Source organism: Nuphar pumila, chromosome 11, assembly GCF_984573655.1.
Source record: "Nuphar pumila chromosome 11, dmNupPumi1.hap1.1, whole genome shotgun sequence".
Taxonomy (NCBI): domain Eukaryota; kingdom Viridiplantae; phylum Streptophyta; class Magnoliopsida; order Nymphaeales; family Nymphaeaceae; genus Nuphar; species Nuphar pumila.
In genome coordinates, this window is record NC_143259.1 from 48,140,557 (window position 1) to 48,162,076 (window position 21,520).

Genomic DNA, 21,520 nt, shown 5'->3' on the forward strand with positions numbered 1-21,520 from the left:
TGAAGAGGGTGATTACTATCAATCAGATGATATGTATGACTTCTCTTATGGTCATGATGTCACACATGGTTTGCATGTCACATCTTTATTGTCCGATGGCACACGTATGGAAGAATGTGATTCAAATGATATACTAAGTGAATGGGCGTCCAATGAAGAAGAAGAGGACGAAAATGAGGAGGAAGAAGAAGAAGTCAAACAAGTGATGAGGAAGCATACTCGAGCTAGTAAAATATATTTTGTAATACATACCTTATGTTTGATGTGAATAATTTAAATGATTTGAATGTATTGAAATGTATTGCAATGATTTGAATGATTTGAATGTATTGCAATGTTTGATGTGAATGATTTGAATGTATTGCAATGTTTGATGTGAATGATTTGCAATGTATTGCAATGATTTGATGTGAATGATTTGAATGTATTGCAATGATTTGAATGTATTGCAATGTTTGAATGTATTGCATGAAGTTATTTTCGATTTGATTATGTATCCATGAAGATATAGAGTTGTGTAATTGATCCAAATAAAATTTTTATTTGTTAGAATATGGTTTGTGAAGGTCACAGTGGTCGAGCACCCAGTGGTAGCCAGTCTCAGCCTTCATCTTCACGGGTTGCTTCGATAGGTATATCATTTAACTAATTGTATACTTGATTAGTTTAAATATGCATTGTGTAAATTTCTAACTTAATTTTTTATAGGTGATGTTTTGCCTGCACATGACCCACCTACACCATCTATTCATATACGTCACAAGACAACGCCGGATGCAGGGTCTTCTCAGTCTGACACACGATGACTCATTCAAATAGTGTATATCGATAGTCGACCGTAAGTATTTCATTGTCACTTATCCAATACTTATCTTATAAATAGTGTATATCGACAGTCAATTGTTAATGTGTATCAATTCATGTGCAACACGAGGTTCAAGCCACAAGAAGTAGTACGAGAAATTAGGAAGTCACTACTGCAGCATCTTCTAGGATCGGTCGCTCAATAGAAAGAGTACCCGAAGGAGGTGTTAGACAGATTATTGTCCTAATTCATGGTATGCAATCGTTTATCATAACTAATGTGTTTCATATTTAATTTTTTGTTATAGTCATGTGTGTTAACTTTCTGAAAGTATTTGTAAGCTTCGTATTGCGACTGCGAACGAGGAGAAGGACGCGAGGGTAGTGTGGCAGAAGGTGACTGTCAATTAATTTGCCAACATGCTGCATAATATGAAGACTGTAGCAATAAAAATAGCTGGTGGGATAGATGATCCACTGCAGTGGAAGGGCCATGACCCTTCTACTATCAGGAGAGATTATCGGGAGGGAATGTGCGACAAGTGGGCGGGCAATGAATTTTGAAATCGCTCAGCAAAGGCTGCACAAAATCGAGCGAAGATGCCGGATGCCCATCTACACATAGGTGGATCTAGGACTTTTGGGAGCCACCAGAAGAAAATGGTAACTCATCAATATATATTATCAAATTTATAAGTATTTATGCATACTTTTTAAATGATTTTTTTATCATTTAACCTTGCAGGAAGCTGAAAAAGGAGGCATTGTGCCTTACAAGGATGTGTTTGTTGAAACACATAAACGTAAGAGCATGAGAGAGTTTGTATCAGAGAAGGCGAGAACGATATCGATATGCATTTATTGTATTAATAAATATTGTAATATACAAGTTACTATGAATTACATTATCATAAACATTGTAATTCTTAATTATTAATTCATTATATAATCATTATTTTGTAGGAGTCATACGAGCAGTAGATGGTAGAGCGATATGGCAATGACTCCACTCAGCATCCGCCTTTTGATCCTGTTGTATGGGTGACTGCAACCGGTGAACCCAAAAAAGGGCCGTGTGTTCGGGTTTGGGAGTAACATGAACACCACACCAGTCGTTGCCTCCTGCAGTCAAGGCTCTCAGAGTTCTCCCGCCAACATCAACTCCCACCGTTCGATTGACCCTACTATGTCTTGGGATGGTGTCTGCAGCGTCCTGAAGATAAAATGTGTGACTTTTTATATGAAGTCATTCTCAACCTTGTCTATAATGAGTTGTGCAACTTTTTTTAGGATAGGGGAACTTCGTCTGAATTCAACATGAGCTCTGGTGCCCGTCATGTATAAAGATTCATGTAATTTGTTTCATATCGTTATATTTCAAGCTAGTATATACATGATTGAACACATATAAGCATGATTTCATCACTATAATTTTTTTTTACTGCCTTATAACATATATATGCATGATTGAATCACTATGAAAGTTTTTTGACAACCTTAGAACACATACAAGCATTCTTTCATCACTATAACAACTTTAGAACATATATGAGCATGATATTAGCATATATGAAAGTTTTTTGACAACCTTAAAACACATATATGCATGAATTGAATAACTATGAAAGGTTTTTGACTGCTTAGAACACATATGAGCATGATTGAATCACTATGAAGGTTTTTTGACAACCTTAGAACACATATGAGCATGATATTAACATATATGAAAGTTTTTTTACTGCCTTATAACACATATATGCATGATTGAATCAATATGAAAGTTTTTTGACAACCTTAGAACACATATATGCATGATTGAATCACTATGAAAGTTTTTTGACAACCTTAGAACACATATAAGCATGATTTTATCACTATGAAATTGTTTTACTGCCTTAGAACACATATATGCATGATTGAATCACTATGAAATTTTTTTACTTCCTTAGAACACATATATACATGATTGAATCACTATGAAAGTTTTTTGACAACCTTAGAACACATATAATCATGATTTCATTACTATGAAAGTTTATTGACTGCCTTATAACACATATATGCATGATTGTGATACATAACACATTTATTTGACAGCCTTATAAACATTATATGCATGAGTGAATCACTTTGACATTTTTTTGACAACCTTAGAATACATATATGCATGATTGAATTACTATGATTTTTTTTTGTCAATCTTAGAACACATCTGAATTTTGTTATTGTCCTTCACTTTATTGCTAATCTATGTGTCATTTAGCCATTTACTTTGATTGCATTAGACTAGGTGCATTGCATATAATTTATTTCATTATATTTTGTTTATCAATACTAACATTTTGGTTCTCTTGTAGGATGCTGGAGATGATCAACGTAGAGGAGCTGATGGAGGTATGGATGGAGGGGAAGATCGAGACAATGAAGAGGATGATGCCCTAAATCTTGACGAGGATTAGATTCATCTGTTTAATTTATTTCACATACTTGTAACTAATTAGAACTTGGCAAGGATTGTACTGTAAGTTATAACTTGTGTTAAATTTGTTTCATCTGCTTTGTATATGTATTTTTTATGTGTACTTTATTTTTTATACACAGGTTATATAAAATGTATAACGAGAAATTTTTCTCGATATTTATATTTCAAAAAAAAAATAATTTTTTTTTAAATTTGTGACGGATATTATTTGTCACTAATATCCGTCGCCAATTTAAATCGGTCGATGTTTTGCGATAAAATTTAATCTGTCGCTAATCCCTCGCTCAATTGGTGATGAACATTAGCGCTGGACATTAGCGATGGATACGTATTCATCGTTAAATTTTAACGACGAAATACATTCTTTCGCAAAACCAAATCAGCCTTTATTTAGTGATGGATTAGCAACATACATTATCTGTCGTTAATTAGCGATGAATTGGTGACAAATAAATTCTATTATATTTTAGCGACCAAGATTATGTGACGGTTAATTTCCGTCGCTAATCCGACGCTGAACACGTTAGCGATGGATAGCGTCCGTCGCTAATCCGCATTTTTCTTGTAATGCCTCTACTGCTGTTGAAATCACATAGATATCCTTTGATCTTCGTGATATCAGGATCCCTTTACACAACGTGCCTCTTCTCCATTGTGATAACATTACTGCCCTTTACATGTCAAGAAATCCAATTTTTCATAATCGAACCAAACATATTCAAATTGATTACCGCTATGTTTGGGAGAAAGTTGCTCAAGGCGCTTTGGTCACCAAGTATGTTTCATCTAAATGCCAGCTTGTAGACATATTCACCAAGCCTCTAACCAAGGCCTAGTTCATTGGTCTCTGAGACAAACTTGGCCTTTGTAATCAGCATCGTTTGAGAGAGAATAATAAGATTACTGCAGTAGCTTTGGAAATAAATCCAACCATTTTGGATTTGGATCAATCTCATCAAGGAAAGTCAGCTTAGTCGACAACAACTTTAAGGAAAGGCAAATTTGATTCAACAATCTCAAGGAAAGTTAGATTTGATTCAGCAACTTGAAGGAAAGGAAAATTTTCATGCAAGAAAGTCAGTTTTGATTCAACAATCTCAAGAAAAGTCAGACTTGATTCAGCAGCTTGAAGGAAAGGAAAATGTTCATGCAGGAAAGAACTGTAATCCTGCTGAGACGATCCAAATAAGGAAAGTCTCATTCTGAAAAAAATCTCACTCAAGGAAAGACGACTCAAGGTAAGACAAATTCGATTTATGGCAAGGCCAGGTCTCATCATAACAGGAAGGTTGAGAACGATCCTTCTATATCAAGATCTCATAATGGCAATGAAGAAATGATTCAAACTCAAGGCAAGAATGATCCATTGAAAAGCAATCAAAACAGATTTCTCATGCAAGGTAAGGATTACTCAGTAAAGGAAACAAGAGAAGTTGTCAAAGTCGATATTGACAATTTATGGCCATATGAAAATAAGGAAATGAAAAACACATCAATTCTGCTTGTTTTTTCATCTTGGCAAAAAACATTTTTGAAGACTTGCCTGATTTTTGAGAAAAAAATGTCTATCAAGTACTATCATTTCTCACATTTTTGTAAGCTTATTGATTTTGAACTTGCTTGTGAGAGCTTGTATAAAAACGCGAGAGAGCTCATGAATAAACTATCTAAGTGAGGGATTTTTCAGACCGTGGACGTTGGTCTCAAAGACCTAACCACATTATATTTTTTTTCTTTTTCTCTGTCATTTTCTTTACCATGGGCTCCACACACTTAGGACCACGTGAGCCAACAATTTCACTAATTTAAAATCAACAAAGACGGTCTAATGTCCTGAGTGTAAACTTTTTTGCAACAGAGAGAGATCTTAATCAATTGTATGCAAAAAAAAATCATGATTGTTGGGACCCACATTTTTGGGACAACCTTTTCCATTTTAACATGTTCTCTTTGGGACATTTGGAAGTGGTAAAGACATAGAAAGCAAAGCAGGTTATATGTTCCCCCCCCCCCCCCCGAACAGGGCAGTTAGCTACATCTCATGATCGGGGTCCCAAAGAGCACCACGTATGTAAGCATGTGCGTCTCGTATCCCCATGTTTGTCAGCATTAATTAGCGTTGGAGTTTGATGCGATTGCAAAGACTTAAGTACCCTCTCCTCCATTGGTGCAAAAAAAATGACGGTTCTTGAAAAGGAGTGGTTGTAAAGACTTAAGTGCCCCAAAGATGATTATTTAAGACCCAGTCTCTGCACTGCAGGATTATCCGAGAAAGAAATCTCCCCTGGAGGAGGCCATGAACATAACCCTCTCACTCTCTCTCTCCCTTCTATTTCTTCTTCTGTGCACATCCATTAGAAGATCATACATTGCTCCATCAAGCACCGACTGACCTGTACATTGACTCTTGTGGAGCCTGATTCAGAGTTTTTACCCTTACAGGAGGAGGGTTTGGGGGCTCCTCCCAGCGTGGGTATCATCATTCAACTAAATGAGTTGTAGATCCTGATTCAGAGTTTTTACCCTTACAAGAGAGGGGTAAAACCTCATCTCACTCTCTCTCCCTTCTCTCTCTACTTCTGTGCACATCCAACTAACGATCCAACATTTCTCCATCAAACACTGACTGACCTACACACTAACTGTAGCATCGTTCAACTTGATGAGTTGTGGAGCCTGACTTAGAGTTTTTGCCCTTACAAGAGGGGCGTTTGGGGGCTCCTCCCAACGTGGGTAGCATCATTCAACTTGAAGAGTTGTGGAGTCTGATTCAAAGTTTTTACCCATTCATATTTTAAGGCATTGGATCTTGTTTTTGAACATCCACGCATGTGCAGTTTGCTTTCATCATGTTCAGTTGCTTTCTAGATTATACTTTGAATTCTGGTGCATTTTAGATCTATCGATTTGTATGTAATTAGAGTTCATTTTAATCTGAATTTTTTACTGCAACTTCATGCATATGTCTTCATGCTCTACCAAAAATCAGATCATTCTGAGTTTGTTTGACCCACTTTAAAAATCGAGATTCAAAACCTGTTATTTTGCACCGTCAGGATTTTAGCAAAATCAGGACCAACTTGCGGAAGTGATTTCTCCCTAACCAGAGATGATATTTCCGATCCGTAAAAAGGGTTGTTTTTTAAATTGAATCTAGTTTGTTCATATCAAATTTCAGCGATTTCTATGGTGTTTTCATACCAGTTTCGGGTCAAAAACCATAACCCTGTCACCCTGTGTCATTTTAACGACTCAGATTTTGATCCATTTTGTTTGAATTTTATTTTCCTAATGGGAGATCATTTTTCAATTCTGTAACACGGGTTCTCTTTGTTTATGTGTCTAGTTCATCCCTGTAATTTTTCAGAATTTTTCATGGTCAATTACTATTTTATTTTGATTAAATACCAGAACCTTGTATCCAGATTTTATAAATGTTCTGATTTTGGTCCCCATATCGTGACTGTTGTAGCACTTTTTCAACAAATCGTTATTTGATTGGCAATATTCTTCAGCAAATTGTTGTTATGATTTTTTTGAGTCGCTAATGAGTCTCTACTATGATTTATAGTATTTTTGGGTCTCCAACGAGCCTCACAATGATTTATAGTGTTGTCCGATCATTTAACTATGATTTATAGTGCTTTGGGGTCTCCAACGAGCCCCACAACGATTTGTAGTGTTTTTCAGTCTTTTAACTATGATTTATAGTGTTTTTGGGTCTCTAACGAGACCCACAGCGATTTATAGTGTTGTTGGACCTCGCTATAGCGATTTGTAGTGTTTCTCGCTAAACACTACAGCGATTTGTGATACAAATCGTTATCTGAATCAGGACCAACTTGTCAGGGCCATATCTCCCTAACCAAAGATACGATTTCAAATCCGTAAAAAGTGGTGTCTTCGTTATGAAGTCTAGTTTGTTCCTGTAAATTTTTAGCGATTTCTATGGTCATTTGATACCCTATTTGGATCTAAAACCAGACCCCTATCAGTCTGCCTTATTTGAGTGACATAGGTTTTTATTTCATTTTGTAAGAGTCATATCTCCCCAACGGAAGATCATTTTTCAAATCCGTAAAAAGGGTTTTCTTCCTCTATGTGTCTAGTTTATATCTGGAAAGTTTTATAACTTTTTATGCTTATTTGATATTTCAAACCTGTTAAAAACCGAGACATGTTATAAAATGTTATAAAACTTAAAAAGTTTGAAACTTCCTCTGTGTTTCGATTTTTAACAGGTTTGAAACATCAAATGAGCATAAAAAGTTATAAAACTTTTCAGATATAAACTAGACACATAGAGAAAGAAAACCTTTTTTACGGATTTGGAAAATGATCTTTCGTTGGGGAGATATGACTCTTACAAAATGAAATAAAAACCTATGTCACTCAAATAAGGCAGACTGATAGGGGTCTGGTTTTATATCTAAATGGGGTATCAAATGACCATATAAATCACTAAAAATTTAAAAGAATAAACTAGACTTCATAACGAAGACACCACTTTTTACGGATTTGAAATCCGATCTTTGGTTAGGGAGATATGGCCCTGACAAGTTGGTCCTCATTCGGATAGCGATTTGTATTACAAATCATTGTAGTGTTTAGCGAGAAACACTACAAATCGCTATAGCGAGGTCCAGCAACACTATAAATCGAATTTCATTTGGTGCATAATGATGTTAGGGAGCTCTGGTTCGAATTTCATCAAAATCGGAGTTAATTTGAAGGAATTATGACATTTACAGTGTAACGGGTCAAATATCGGATCCGATTTGAGAGATTTGGATCCAGACGCCCATTTGGATCTTGGATTTGGGTCAAAACACATGGAATCAACCCAGCTTCAGCCCACTTAAGTTTTGTAAAAACATTTTCTAAAAACCCCCTACAGAAAGAGGCGCCCAGCAAATATTTTTATTTTAAACCTGTTTTTGAAAATAAACCCAAAGTAGCCAAAACGTCAAAAGGGAGAGGGGACGCCCATTCCAGTTTGTCTTTGCCTTGGTTTTTGTGCCCTAGGGGCACAATTCTAACTCCAGCCCCCTTCTCATCCTCCATCTTCACGCCATCTCCATTAGAGCATGAAAATAAGCTTGAGATCCAAGCTTTTTCTTGCCTTCTTTCACAACCTCTCCATTTCTTTAATCTCCAATGTTGTTTAATCTCCATTGTTGTTGTGTTTTGCAGGTGCAGCAGAGGTGGGAAACACTTTTCTCGGGTGGAAGTGCGAAACACTCCAACGAGAAGGGCCGGCTCTACGTCCATCCGGTCTTCTACGCCCCCCGATCGAGAATCGGTTCACATTTCATCTTTGGTGGATTTCCAACGTGTTGCAGCTGTAGGACATGGTACCATGGCGTATTTCCAGCATCAACGAGGTCCCGAATGGTGCGAAGCCAAGCAAAGTCCGCTCTTCTCTTCATCCCCCCATTCTTCGGATCGGCCCAAGAGGTAGGTCTTCTTCTATCTTCTCTTTTAGCTAAAGCCGAAAATGTGCGTGTGTTATGTGCTGCATTTTTTGTGTTTTTCGTCAGCCTTAGTATAGCTTTTGTTCGTGTAAAAGCCAACACGTAGTGTGTTTAAGTTTTATATTAGTGAAAATCATCTTTTTCATCCAACGATTGGTATGTTTTGAGTGTGGGCGTGTACTTTGAGTTTCGGATCTGTGTGTCTATGGTCTCTTGTGTTTTCCAAGTTCGTATATTGTGTTTAATCAAGTTTAGTATTTTAGTAGATGTGTAAATGTCATTGGATGTCTTAGGCGTTTTTAGATTTTGTGAAAATGAAAAAAATTGAGTGATGGTCTATTGATTTTGTGTGTTGGTCGTCCAGCCGGCTGTAGTATTTTTTGGTAGTTCTTTAGTTTACTGTCTTCATTTCAATATGTGAATTACTGTTTATGTTCTAATAGATTTTAATCTTAGAGTATGTTTTAGTAGATTAATTTATGTTTCATGTTTTAGCAATAGTGGATTGTAGTAGATTCCTACTTAGCATTTTTTTTCTGATTTATTTATTTAATTTACAGCATGCTAGTTGGCTTAGGATGTTTGTTCTTAGTTGAAATTAGTAATTGTAATCGTGGTAGCTTAGTTTACTTTAGATGTGTCATTGTCATAGTAGTATTAGTTAAAATTAGATTTTTCGTTTTCATAGAGGTGTAGTCGTCTTCTCCAAATGTAGGTCAGCCATTAGAGGTCCAACAAGTTTGTAAAAGTCAGTTTGAATAGTTTGATAATATATTATAATGTCGATTTTGATTTGATTTATTTATTTCATATATTTTAGTTAATGTGTTAGTATAGCTTTAATATAATGCTTGTTTCATTTCATGTAGATTAAAATTCTATAGGTTAGGTCAATGTTAGACGTTTTTGATGTTCATTTAGTCATAGGCTAATTAGATTGGTTAGAATTCCTGATTTTCGTTTTAGTTAACTTAGTATTAATTGAGTAATTGAATTTTGTGTTTAGTATTTGATGTGATAGATTGTGTCAATTCGTATTTCCCATTCATGTCCTTTGAATTATTTTGGTATAGTTACTTTAGTTAGGTTAACTCTAGTTTAGAGTAAGTAATTATTTAATAATGTAAAGTGTAGATAAGGGCAATGTGGTCTTTAAAGTTTGAAGACGTTTTTGGTAGAAGATCCACTCCTCCAAATTCGTGAATTGCAATTAAGGAAGCTCTATTTCCCAGCTAAATGGTTTAAATGATTTATCCTTTTTCAATGTGGAAATCCTTTCAACTTCCCTAGACCTTCTAAGCATATTTACACGATTTTGGGAAAGAGTTGATATTTATTCTTATTTAAGCCAACCAAAATCGGGTATTGTGTTTTGGGAAATGTTTTCAAAAAGAGATTTAATGCTTTTTATGGCAGCCTTTTGGAATTCCAAAAGTTTTCCTAAATATGGCTACACGTTTTGAGGAAGTTTTGAAATTCCAAATGCTCATTTAAGCCAACCCAAAAACGCGTGTAGAGATTTTGGGAAAGAAGTTCAAAGGGGATTTAATGTTTTAATGAAGCAATAAAAAATGTGTGGAGGTTAAGCTGGACGGTTTTTGAAAGTAAGAGTTTTCCTAATGTATTTAAAGCATGGATGGGAGAGGAAGTCTCTTCCCAAAAATCATGAATTTTAATTAGGGAAAGTTATATTAAATTGTGTCCAGCCCATTTGAATAGGAGTTACCTTTGGAAAAGATAGAAATTTATTTGGAACTTCAAAAGATTTTCCAAATTCGTGAACTGCTTTTATTGAAATCCCTATTCCCTAGCCAAGTCATAAATGGTTCCTCATTATTAAAGTTGGAAACCCTTTGGAATTCCAAAGGTCCTTCCAAAAGCATTTACACGATTTTTGGGGAAGTTTTGAAATTCCAATTGCTCATTTGAAGCCACCCACAAAAATCGTGAGTGATGCTTTGGGAAGGATTCCTAAAAAGAGAACTAATGTTTTGAGTGAACCAAGGAAAAACGGATTTCAAAAGGGCTGGACGGTTTTTGAAGATGAGCCTTCCCTAAGTGCAATTAAGGCAATAAAGAGGAGGAGTTGGCCCTTTTCCAAATTCGTGGATTCATATTTTGAAAGCTTAGTTGCTTATTTGGAATTAGCATTGATTAGGTATCCCTTAATTTAGGCATGTTTGTATTAAATTAGATTTTCTAAATTCGTGTATACTTATTTAGGTAATTGCTAGTCTTAGATTACATTTAAGTTAGGATTTAAATTAGATTTACTTTAGTATTTTAGGAAATAATAAGTAAGTGTTAGTAATGTAATTAATCTATTCTAGGTTGGCGTGTATTCAAGTTCTTTATCCTAAACCGCCACCTATTAACCATAGTTAGACTCCTAACTCTAGTTAAATGAGTACTAACCATAGGTAGGTATTCTAACCCTAGTCAACCTAACCCTAGTAGTTATCCTAATCGACCCTTACTAGCCCTATCATTAGTTAACTAACCCTATCCTTAGGTAGTTAGTTTAACCATAGTTAAACCTAGTTAACCTAAACCATCCCAAGCCATAACCCTAGTCGACCCTACCTTAGTCAAACCTCTAGTTAGTCTTAACCGCCACCTACTAACACTATCCGACCCTATACAACCCAAGCTAAACCCTAGTTGAAGCCGTAATTGACCTTAGTTAGGAACTTAACCGACCCTAGCTATTAGCTTTAGTTAAAATCCTAACCCCCTTAGTTAGAACCCAAATGCCTTAGTCAACCAACCCTAGATACCTAATCCCAACCATGTCCTAGAACCTTAGTTAGAAATTACCTTAACCGACCTTAGTTAATTACTTACTAACCGTAGGTAGTTAGTACCCTTAGTTAGTGTTTAACATAATTAGAACTAACTTTAGTCAAGTTTAATTAGTAACTAGTTTTAATTAGCTTAACCGTAGGTTAGTAATTGCTTTATTAGGTTAGAATTAACATTAGATTAATTAGTTCATTATTTAATTATGTTAGCTAGAGTATGTTAGATTTAGTTAGATATGTTATTTAGGTTAGATAGTTAATTAATTTAGTTAGTGAGTTAATAAATTTAAACTAGATTAGGTTTAACAAGTAGTTTAGTTTAGAATTAATAGTAGTTGTTTTAGTAAGTTAGAATTAATATTAGAATAGATAGTTAAGTTAGTTAGTGATATTAGATATTATGTATTAGGTTTAATTAGAGTTTATATTTATTTATGTATCTTATTTAGAGTATTAGTGAGTTTAGGTTAGGGTCTTTCTTAGATTTTATAACTTAATTTAATTGTTATTCTTTGCTGTAGTTTAACAGTAGGTTAGGTTCAGTTAGGACTGTTTTTGTATGTGGTTCAATGTCCAAATGTCAATTGTGGATTCAAAGGGATGAATAGTACACTGAACCAAAACCCTAATTTTTACCCGATCGTGCACTAGTTATTTCATGCGGATTTTTCGTGAATTTCCTGAAAATTATTTTTCTATTCTTTACATTGGTGTGTTAACAGTCTGCAGACCAAATTTCAGCTCGATCAGAGTTGATTTGGTCTGGTTTTTAAGCGTATTATGAAAACAGCTTTTTCTGATTTTGAAATTTCGGGTCCTGCGATTTTCCAAATTATCCTGATTTTGAAACGCTTCGTTCTGGAGATCCAGAACGTATTTTTCACTTCTTTAAAATGTTTCAGCTTCTTGGATCCGTCTTTTACAGAATAGAAGTGATTTGACCAAATTTGGAATTCGTTTGACTCCTCAAACAGTCGTTTTGCGAAAAGCTGTCAGAATCCATTTTTGCCTTCTTTAGGGACAAAACAGTCTTTTAACTATTTGTCTGATTTCGTGTAGTTTTACTGTTTTCTAACATTGTAGTTAGTATATTAACAGTATTTAGAGTAATTAGAGTTATTTAGCTTAGTTAGTTCACTTAGTTAGTATAATTTTAGTTTTAGATATTCACATTAACTGTAGTTTAATTTAGAAATAGTATAGAATTAGTTGTAGATGTAATTTAGATTAATTCTTGATTTAGTTACTGATTTTGTGTTTTTATTGTGTAGGTTGTTAAGTTAGAACAGGTTCACAGGTGTAATTCAATGATAATGTGCGACTGCACTTGATGTGAAAAGACAGAAATGCCCCTGGAGACCTGCAGAAGACTTAGCCCCCGATTTTATTTTATTTTCATAATTTAGAATGTTTTTTAATGTAACTTGTAAACATTGACATAGTTGTAAACTTTGTTTTTATTAATAAAGTTTTATTTTGGAATTAATTCAGAAATATCATGTTCCCTGTGGATTCGACCCGTACTCGCCACTTCGGTGGAAAGTCGGTTTTTATATCTTTGGTTGATGATTTTCCCATGTTTTTATTGAAAAATATTGTTTAAAAATATCAACTCCAAAAGTGCAATCAGGGCTCGTTGGAGACCCCAAAGCACTATAAATCATAGTTAAAAGATCGGACAACACTATAAATCATTGTGAGGCTCGTTGGAGACCCAAAAATACTACAAATCATAGTAGGGACTCATTAGAGACTCAAAAAAATCATAACAACAATTTGCTGAAGAATATTGTCAATCAAATAACGATATGTTGAAGAAGTGCTACAACAGTCATGATATGGGGGCCAAAATCAGAACATTTATAAAATCTGGATACAAGGTTCTGGTATTTAATCAAAATAAAATAGTAATTGACCATGAAAAATTCTGAAAATTTACAGGGATAAACTAGACACATAAATAAAGAGAACCCGTTTTACAGAATTGAAAAATGATCTTCCATTAGGAAAATAAAATTCAAACAAAATGGATCAAAATCTGAGTCGTTAAAATGACACAGGGTGATAGGGTTATGGTTTTTGACCCGAAACTGGTATGAAAACACCATAGAAATCGCTGAAATTTAGTATGAACAAACTAGATTCAATTTAAAAAACAATCCTTTTTACGGATCGGAAAGATCATCTCTGGTTAGGGAGAAATCACTTCCGCAAGTTAGTCCTGATTCTGCTAAAATCCTGACGGTGCAAAATAATAGGTTTTGAATCTCGATTTTTAAAGTGAGCCAAACAAATTCAGAATGATCTGATTTTTGATGGAGAGCATGAAGACATATGCATGAAGTTGCAGTAAAAAATTCAAATTAAAATGAGCTCTGGTTACATACAAATCGATAGATCTAAAATGCACCAGAATTCAAAGTATAATCTAGAAAGCAACTGAACATGATGAAAGCAAACTGCACATGCGTGGATGTTCAAACATGAGATCTAATGCCTTAAAATATGAATGGGTAAAAACTTTGAATCAAACTCCACAACTCATCAAGTTGAATGATGCTACCCACGCTGGGAGGAGCCCTCAGACCCCCCTTTTCTGTAAGGGTAAAAACTTTGAATCAGACTCCACAACTCTTCAAGTTGAATGATGCTACCCACGTTGGGAGGAGCCCCCAGACCCCTCTCCTATAAGGGTAAAAACTCTGAATCAGAATCTACAACTCATTTAGTTGAATGATGCTACCCACGCTGGGATGAACCCCCGGACCCCCCTCCTGTAAGGGCAAAAACTCTAAATCAGGCACATAAGTAGAGAGAGAAGGGAGAGAGTGTGAGAGGGTTGGTGTTCATGGCCTTCTCCAGGAGGAACCCTTTACCTCCATTGATTTCTTCTTTAGAGAGAGAGAGGGTTTTACAGTGTTTTACGAAGAAGGAAGAAGAAGAAGATGACGATGGAGCAATGTAGGATTGTCTGTTGGATGTGCACAGAAGTAGAGAGAGAAGGGAGAGAGAGTGAGAGGGTTGATGTTCATGGCCTTCTCCAGAAAGAACTCTTTGTTTCCCCTGATTTCTTCTCTAGAGAGAGAGAGAGGGTTTTACAGTGTTTTACGGAGAAAGAAGAAGAAGACATGTTTGTTCTTTTTTTGAACAGAAAAAGAAGAAGACTTTGAAGAGTCAACATCATCCTCGACTTTCTGGATGGAGGACATGTTTGTCCTTTTTTTGAACTGTTTGTTTTTTCTTTTTTGAATGAAGGGCATTTTTGTCATTTTCTCAAACCATCACTTTATGAGAAGAATAGCAAGAAAGGGTACTTAAGTCTTTGCAACAACACCAGAGTCCGATGCAAAGTTATGTCAACATACACGGGAATACGAGCCCCATGTGCTTGTATACGTGGTGCTCATTCAAAGCTCCGAACACAGACGTGGGATTCAGTGAATCATCGGGGGCGAACATACACCACCCTCTCCATAGAAAGTGAAAAATCCATACTATTTTTTCAATTCTTTCAAATCAAAGAAAATTTTTCTCTGAAAAAGGATTTTTTAGAAAGTATGTTTTTTTTTATAGAAAACATTCCTCGAGAGAGCTGAAGAAATGTTTTTTTATCAAAAAAATTCTCTCTCTCTCTCCTGCCACCTTTTTCAGCTCAGAGACCCTCTCTGGCCACCATCACCCCCACTTCCACCGCACCAATATATCCAAACTTACGATCGTATGTTTCCGGCAATGGGGTGGCCAAAAAAAAGGTAGTGGATAAAGTGCCATGCATGTCGGATAGCACCTTCCCACCTTATTTTCCAGCCTACCTTTTGGATGGATGTAGCTTGACCCTTCTTAGTTACCGGAGAAGGGATGACTGATCTCTTGTGGCTTTTTTAGGGCCGTCCTAAGTCAAATGGCAGATACTAGCCCTTTTCTCAGGCGACCCCAGGTCGGCCAGAAGATGGCGGAGTACCTCTTTGTATCTCTAGCAAAGGCCCATTAATTTTGTTCAGACCCTTGCCAGTTTTGGGCTCTGGTGTGTGGGTGAAGTGTCATTCATGTTCTTTTGTTATAGCCACCAAATGAGCCGGAAGTGGCCTGATGGATTGTTGATGGATGCCGCCAAAACCTCATGTTCCCGCAATCAGAGATGGCTACAAATGGTGGTAGGTAAGATGACGATAAAAATGCAAATTTAGATCTATCACTACTTATGTCTATGAGGATTGCTTTATTTGAAAGAGAAAATGATCTGTGCAAGATATTCATAGTTAAATATGACAACTATTGGATTATTGGTCCATTTAAGAACGAATTGGTTTGTTGGTTTTCATCCATTTAAAGAACGAATCGAGAAATGATTTGGTGGTGAATTTAGAATTTTTGGTTTTGGTTCATCCATTTAAGAACGAAATTTTCGACAGAGAAAGCTGGGTTATACAACCATACCATGGGGTTCGAACTTGCAACGTCCCAACACAAGGTGCCGTGCACTAACTGCTCCTACCAGACAAGTGGAGCCCACGTTGGTCATCCATTTAAAAACGAATTGATTTGTTGGTTTTTCATCCATTTAAGAACGAATTGATCTATTGTTTCGGTGTGAATCTTTGTTGGTTCTAGAAAAATTTTCCAACACACAAACAAGCCAAAAAAAATCTAATACATTTTCAGCATGTAAACAAGCGAATAGAAAACTTATCGTATTCGCCGACCCCAATTGTTTTGGGATGAAGGCGTAGTTGTTGTTGTAGAAAACTTATCGTATCAAAACTTCTCATAAGCAGTCTTTTTTTTTTTTCCTAAAAGATATTTTCTTGCTTCCAAACTTGCACAGACAAATGAGGCATGCTGAAAGCTTTTCACCACGAGGGGAGCAAGTACTTTACATCCTGGACTCTGGCCAGAAAGGATCCCGCCCTCCTTTAACATACGACAGGTTTCATCCTATGTCAATCCCAGCCATCCAGCTGAACCATCTGGACGGTTAGGATCAGTCCACATCCAAGTAAAAATGTGGACCAATCTTAACCATAGCATCAAGTAGAAATGTGGACCATTGATTGAACGGTTAGGATTGACATAGGATGGAACCCGTCCTATGTCAAAGGATGGGATCCGTACCCACTCTCAACGTGATTGAGAATCAGATCTGACTGAACCAAGATGTAAGGATGTATCAGGTTCGAACATAGGCACTATTGAAACTTGACTTAATACGATCTTGTCTAATTGGATCCTAATTCAAATTCAAAATCAGATGGAAAATGCAATACTGAATCCAGATCAGAATAGTTAATTGCATATGCCTTTCTATGTAATGGGGTCAGATTATCTGTGGGATTTGGGTTTGGTTCAGATTTAGATTCAAAGTTGCATTTCCAAAATAACTCTGATTATTAATCAGATGTACTTTGTTTTACCAAATCCGACACATCTGATTCTAATTCAATCGGATATCTGAGGCAAACCTGATCCATTGAGATCCCTATTCTGACCCTGCGAAGTTTTTTTTAAAGGCAAAGCTGGGGTTAGGTAGATGGCAGACCTCTATTTTAAAGGCAAGCTGGGGTTAGGCAGACCCCACCAACATACCACTGGGTTTTGAACCTGCAACGTCCCACCACAAGGAGACGTTCACTGACAGCTCCTACCAACCACATGGAGACCCTGTTCAGACCCTGCAAAGTTAGGGGTGGGCATTGGGCCAGCTCGGCTCAGCCTAGGCCCGTTTTGAGCTGTGGGCCCGTCGGGCTTTGAGCATGATGCAGCTTGAAAAGCCCGGTAGTTAACCTGTGCTGGTTTGAAAAGCAACACATAACCTGGCCCATTAGCCCAATAAGTCAATGCTTGATCGATCAGTCTGACCCGGTCCAAGCTCCAGACCCAATTGTTCTAGATGGACGCATACATGGTATTTCATCATCATATTAAACACTATATTTCATGCACATCAAAGATAATGATGTAAATGATAAACCAAAAGTCCCAACCACCCAACTAATCATATTTCTAATTCCCATAAAATTAATACATCTAATAGGGAAATAGTAATCGTTAACACTTACATATCCCCAACTAATTATCTCTTTAGCTTTTATAAAGTTAATGCAACTAATTCAATAAATTTTAATAATTACTAACTTACATCCTAGGTAATTAATTAATAGCACAAGCACATCAAGTCGACTCGGTAGCCTGTGGGCTTACCCAGGCCTGGCCCGTTTATAAACGGACTGGATTTAGGCACAGTAGCTAACAGGTCACAGCGTAAAATCCTGACCCAAACTCAGCCTAGCTCATGATGGTTCGGGTAGGTTTGACCCACCGGGCCTTCCGACCCGTTGCCTACCCCTACACGAAGGTCCTTACTGACTCCGTCCTTGACCGGATCCAGACCTGAACCATGGTCCGTCTCAGATCCAACTTAGTTTGGATGCCTGGGCCGCCCCCTTGACCCTATAAAATGCCCCGCTTTGCCTCTCCCATCGGCAGAGCTCCTCTGAAACGAGCAGGGGAGGAGTGAACCTCGAGAGTCTTTGCTTCCTTACTTCTGTCCATCCAATATGGTAAACTCTCGCAATTTCACTTCTTGTTTTCTATTGTTGCGACTTTGTCTATTTTGGAATGATAGCACTCATTTTGGTGATAAAGAATTTAGGGGTTTAGGGTTTTGCCTCTTTGTGCATTTCGTTCCTTACTGCTTATGTTCCGCATTAGAATCGTCTAGGAAATCTGAGCTCGTAGAGGGTGTTTACATGCACTCACCGTTTCAGAAAATCGGGATAATATGGGATATTACAACATCCCAGCGTATCCTATTCATCTGGATAAGTGAGTGCATCCAAATTGTTCTCTCTCTCTCTCTCTCTCTCTCTCTCTCTCTCTCTCTCTCTCTCTCTCTCTCTCTCTCTCTCTCTCTCTCTCAAACACACTCACACGGGAGGTGTGAGTTATCTTAAAATGCCTAAGAAATGGATGAACTTGAGCTCGTCAAAGAAATGCAAGTTATCACCCATATATGTTTTTGTTGATTGTTTCTCTATAGTTTCATGGAAACTGGTAATTTTGGATTTCCTTCTAACTCCATCTGAAGATTCCATTGTAATAATCACATGAAATAGCACGCATGACTACTAGAACTTTCACAAAGTTTCCGCTCCATCTATCATACTTCTTTTCTAGTCTTCTCTCCCCATAACTTGACAAACGTATCAAACCACAATGGTGTTAACTAATTTGGCATATTCATTTGTTTTTTCTTCACTTGATATTTGGTGTGGCTTTTACATTCGGATTGCTGGCTGTTCTAGTTAAAACTTTAATCTGATGCAGGCTGTACCAGTTAATCCCAAGCCTTTCCTGAATAATCTCACCGGGAAGCCCGTCATAGTGAAGCTAAAGTGGGGAATGGAATACCAAGGTGATCTTTGTTAGTGGTTGATGTGGATAATATTCTACTGGCATGACATGCTGTTTGCTACCGAAAAGCATGTTTGTCTGATTTAGCTTTTTTTGTTTTCCTGTTTTCAGGTTACCTGGCTTCAGTAGACTCGTACATGAATTTACAGGTAGCTTGAAGTTTCTTCCTTTTTTTTGCTCGAGCAGGAATCTGCCTTTCATGTGTCGGTGGATATTTTATGACATCAAATATGTTATGCTATTTTATCATATACATGCAGTCTTCTCATCTTTTAGGTTTCTATGTGCAGCTTGCTAATGCGGAGGAGATTATTGATGGGCAAAATGCAGGGCAGCTTGGTGAGATTCTCATCAGGTAGGTGTTCTTGAGTTCATGTTTGTTCTTGCCTTCTTCCCGGTTCATGTTTTTGTTTTTGAGTACGTCAATCTAGAGTTTAGCCCTCAAAAGGTTTTGAAACCTGTGACTCCTCATCTAAAATGGAGGAGAACTTTAGATTCAATTACCACATTAAACCTGCTATCTGCTTTATACGAGGAAAAAGTGGCTGTGTTCTTTACTTTACTTTGCTGTTGTGTACGAGTGCTTCTGTAGCTAGGCGGTTCTTGACTGTTAAATTGAAAGGGAGAGATTGTGTGGGAGCAGATAAGGTATGCCTGTTTTCACATGGGATGATTATAATGTGTGAAAGCAGATTAGGTAAGACTTGTTTTCACAGGTGTATCATCCTGACATGCTACCTTTGTTGGACCCACTTATGAAGAGCAATCTCCTTTGTTATATCACAGCTTAATGACTAAAAAGATTAGGAAAAATTGTAGCTATATAAATCTGTATATCCCTTTCATTGTTTCATAATTGAGGGTTATGAACTTTTTATAAAGAATCAGCACAAGGTTGTGAGAAAGCTAAAACCATGTATTGCAATTAGAAGATTCAGAACATGTAAATGTTGCACTTCTTTGGATCTCCAGCATTCTTATAATCCCGTCATTCATTTGTTACCATTTATATTTAACGTGAAATTACTTATGCAAATAAATTGGAATAATTTATATTTTTATTCCATTATATCCCACATTATTGATTCAATCATATGATGACAACGCCGTTTATTGTAGCTCCTTCACTATCTAAGGTGGTTGATTGTGTTGCCCTTCAGCGATAATCAAAATATTTAGGAATGAAAATGATAAAGCATGGATGACCCTTCAAATTGGATTAGTGAAAGCTGAGGAATTTGAGAGAGTGGATGTGTATTGGAAATTGGGGAACCCCTGAATTTAGCAGGCAGAATAGCGTGGGTTTTTTTTATTTATTATCAATTATTTAGATCAATTTACCGAAAGTTGCAATTGTGGCTGATCAAACTACAAGTTGTTTCTTTAAGAAGAAAATTATTGACTTTGAATCTGTAAATGCTTTAAAATGTAGCAGTTGGTTATATATCCTTTGGTTTCACTTGAAATATGACCAAATTGACTTTGTTTCTTGGTGGACATTTTAGGCAGCAAATTGTCCTTTTCCTCCCCAAATCATCAACGATTGATCATGTAGAGGAGCCATGCTGGATGTCTCTAGCATATGCAGAGCATTCAGTTTTTTTTTTTTTTTGCAAGATACCTATTAAGTTTCTGCTATTATTTTTTGTTAAGGTTGTTTGACTTCCAGGAATTTCATGTTAGAAACAATTTTGAAGCAATAAGTAGGGGCCTTGCTTTATTCTTTTCATATTTAGCTACTATATCAAATGAAAAATGATGGTTTACTTTCTGTTTGGTAGAGACATCATAATTATCATGCTTGCTCCAAGTAAGTTTGCATTAGATTGCCAAATATAAACATCATGACTGCACGTTACTGCTAATATATAGAACCATTAATACTGGTAGTGCTTTGAAGTTGGCTTAACATGTCAATTTAGGTGCAATAATGTTCTCTATATTCGAGGCGTACCTGAAGATGAAGATATGGAGAATGCTGAGGGAGGCTGACAATCGGTGGATTTGATGACTACTGTTAGTTCATTCTTCAAGATTTCAATGACGTGTTCCTGTTGTTACAGAGAATGTTGCTCTAATACATTTCTTCTAAGTTTGTTTGTCTTTTGGTCCAGATATCTTTGAAGTTTTGCATTTACCTATGGAGCAACTCCACTTACGTTTTAGTTGTCGAAAATCTAAATACTGTAACTTTCTTGTTTCCCTATAAAACTTTACTTTTGGCTAATTTTGTGCAAAGCATTATGGAGCAGAGAAACTTGAAAAAAAAAGTTACCAAAGCATGAGAAAAGAAAATTTTCAGTTTTGAAGCAGTTAACCCTTGGCGTTGAACGCATGCCATTATACTTTGTTAAGATCATACAATATATTGATCTATTTCTTCATGGCAATTTAAAAGCGTTGTTCATTAACTTCTTTTTTGTCATCCTTTGCCGTCTTGGCTTTTTTTTTTCAACCAATGATACCCTTTCTGCTGTCGGGAGTTTGTGGAGTTACATAATAAGGGCATAAACGGTTTAAATATGGGTTGGATCGTGTGATTCATCATC

The 21,520-nt window shown here is 36.5% G+C and overlaps 1 protein-coding gene across 2 annotated transcripts; it reads left to right on the forward strand.

Annotated features, from left to right (window-relative positions):
- Positions 1-18,035: 18,035 nt before the first annotated feature.
- Positions 18,036-21,195, forward strand: LOC149822343 (putative small nuclear ribonucleoprotein F). 2 transcript variants are annotated; one of them, XM_089981157.1, is made up of 5 exons: positions 18,036-18,118; positions 18,885-18,972; positions 19,083-19,120; positions 19,262-19,326; positions 20,894-21,195. In XM_089981157.1, the coding sequence occupies exons 1-5, from the start codon at positions 18,116-18,118 to the stop codon at positions 20,961-20,963; spliced, it is 264 nt and encodes an 87-aa protein (XP_089837283.1). In that variant the 5' UTR covers positions 18,036-18,115; the 3' UTR covers positions 20,964-21,195. The 2 variants fall into 2 exon arrangements, with proteins under 2 accessions (XP_089837283.1, XP_089837282.1); XM_089981156.1 differs by lacking the exon at positions 18,036-18,118 and having other exon boundaries at positions 18,879-18,972.
- Positions 21,196-21,520: the final 325 nt, after the last annotated feature.

Bases quoted from the DNA above. Each gene is read 5' to 3' on its own strand.
- LOC149822343 (XM_089981156.1), top strand. From the start codon at position 18,879: ATGCAGGCTGTACCAGTTAATCCCAAGCCTTTCCTGAATAATCTCACC. The intron at 18,973-19,082 runs GTGATCTTTGTT...TCCTGTTTTCAG, and splicing joins GTGGGGAATGGAATACCAAG to GTTACCTGGCTTCAGTAGAC. The intron at 19,121-19,261 runs GTAGCTTGAAGT...TTCTATGTGCAG, and splicing joins ACTCGTACATGAATTTACAG to CTTGCTAATGCGGAGGAGAT.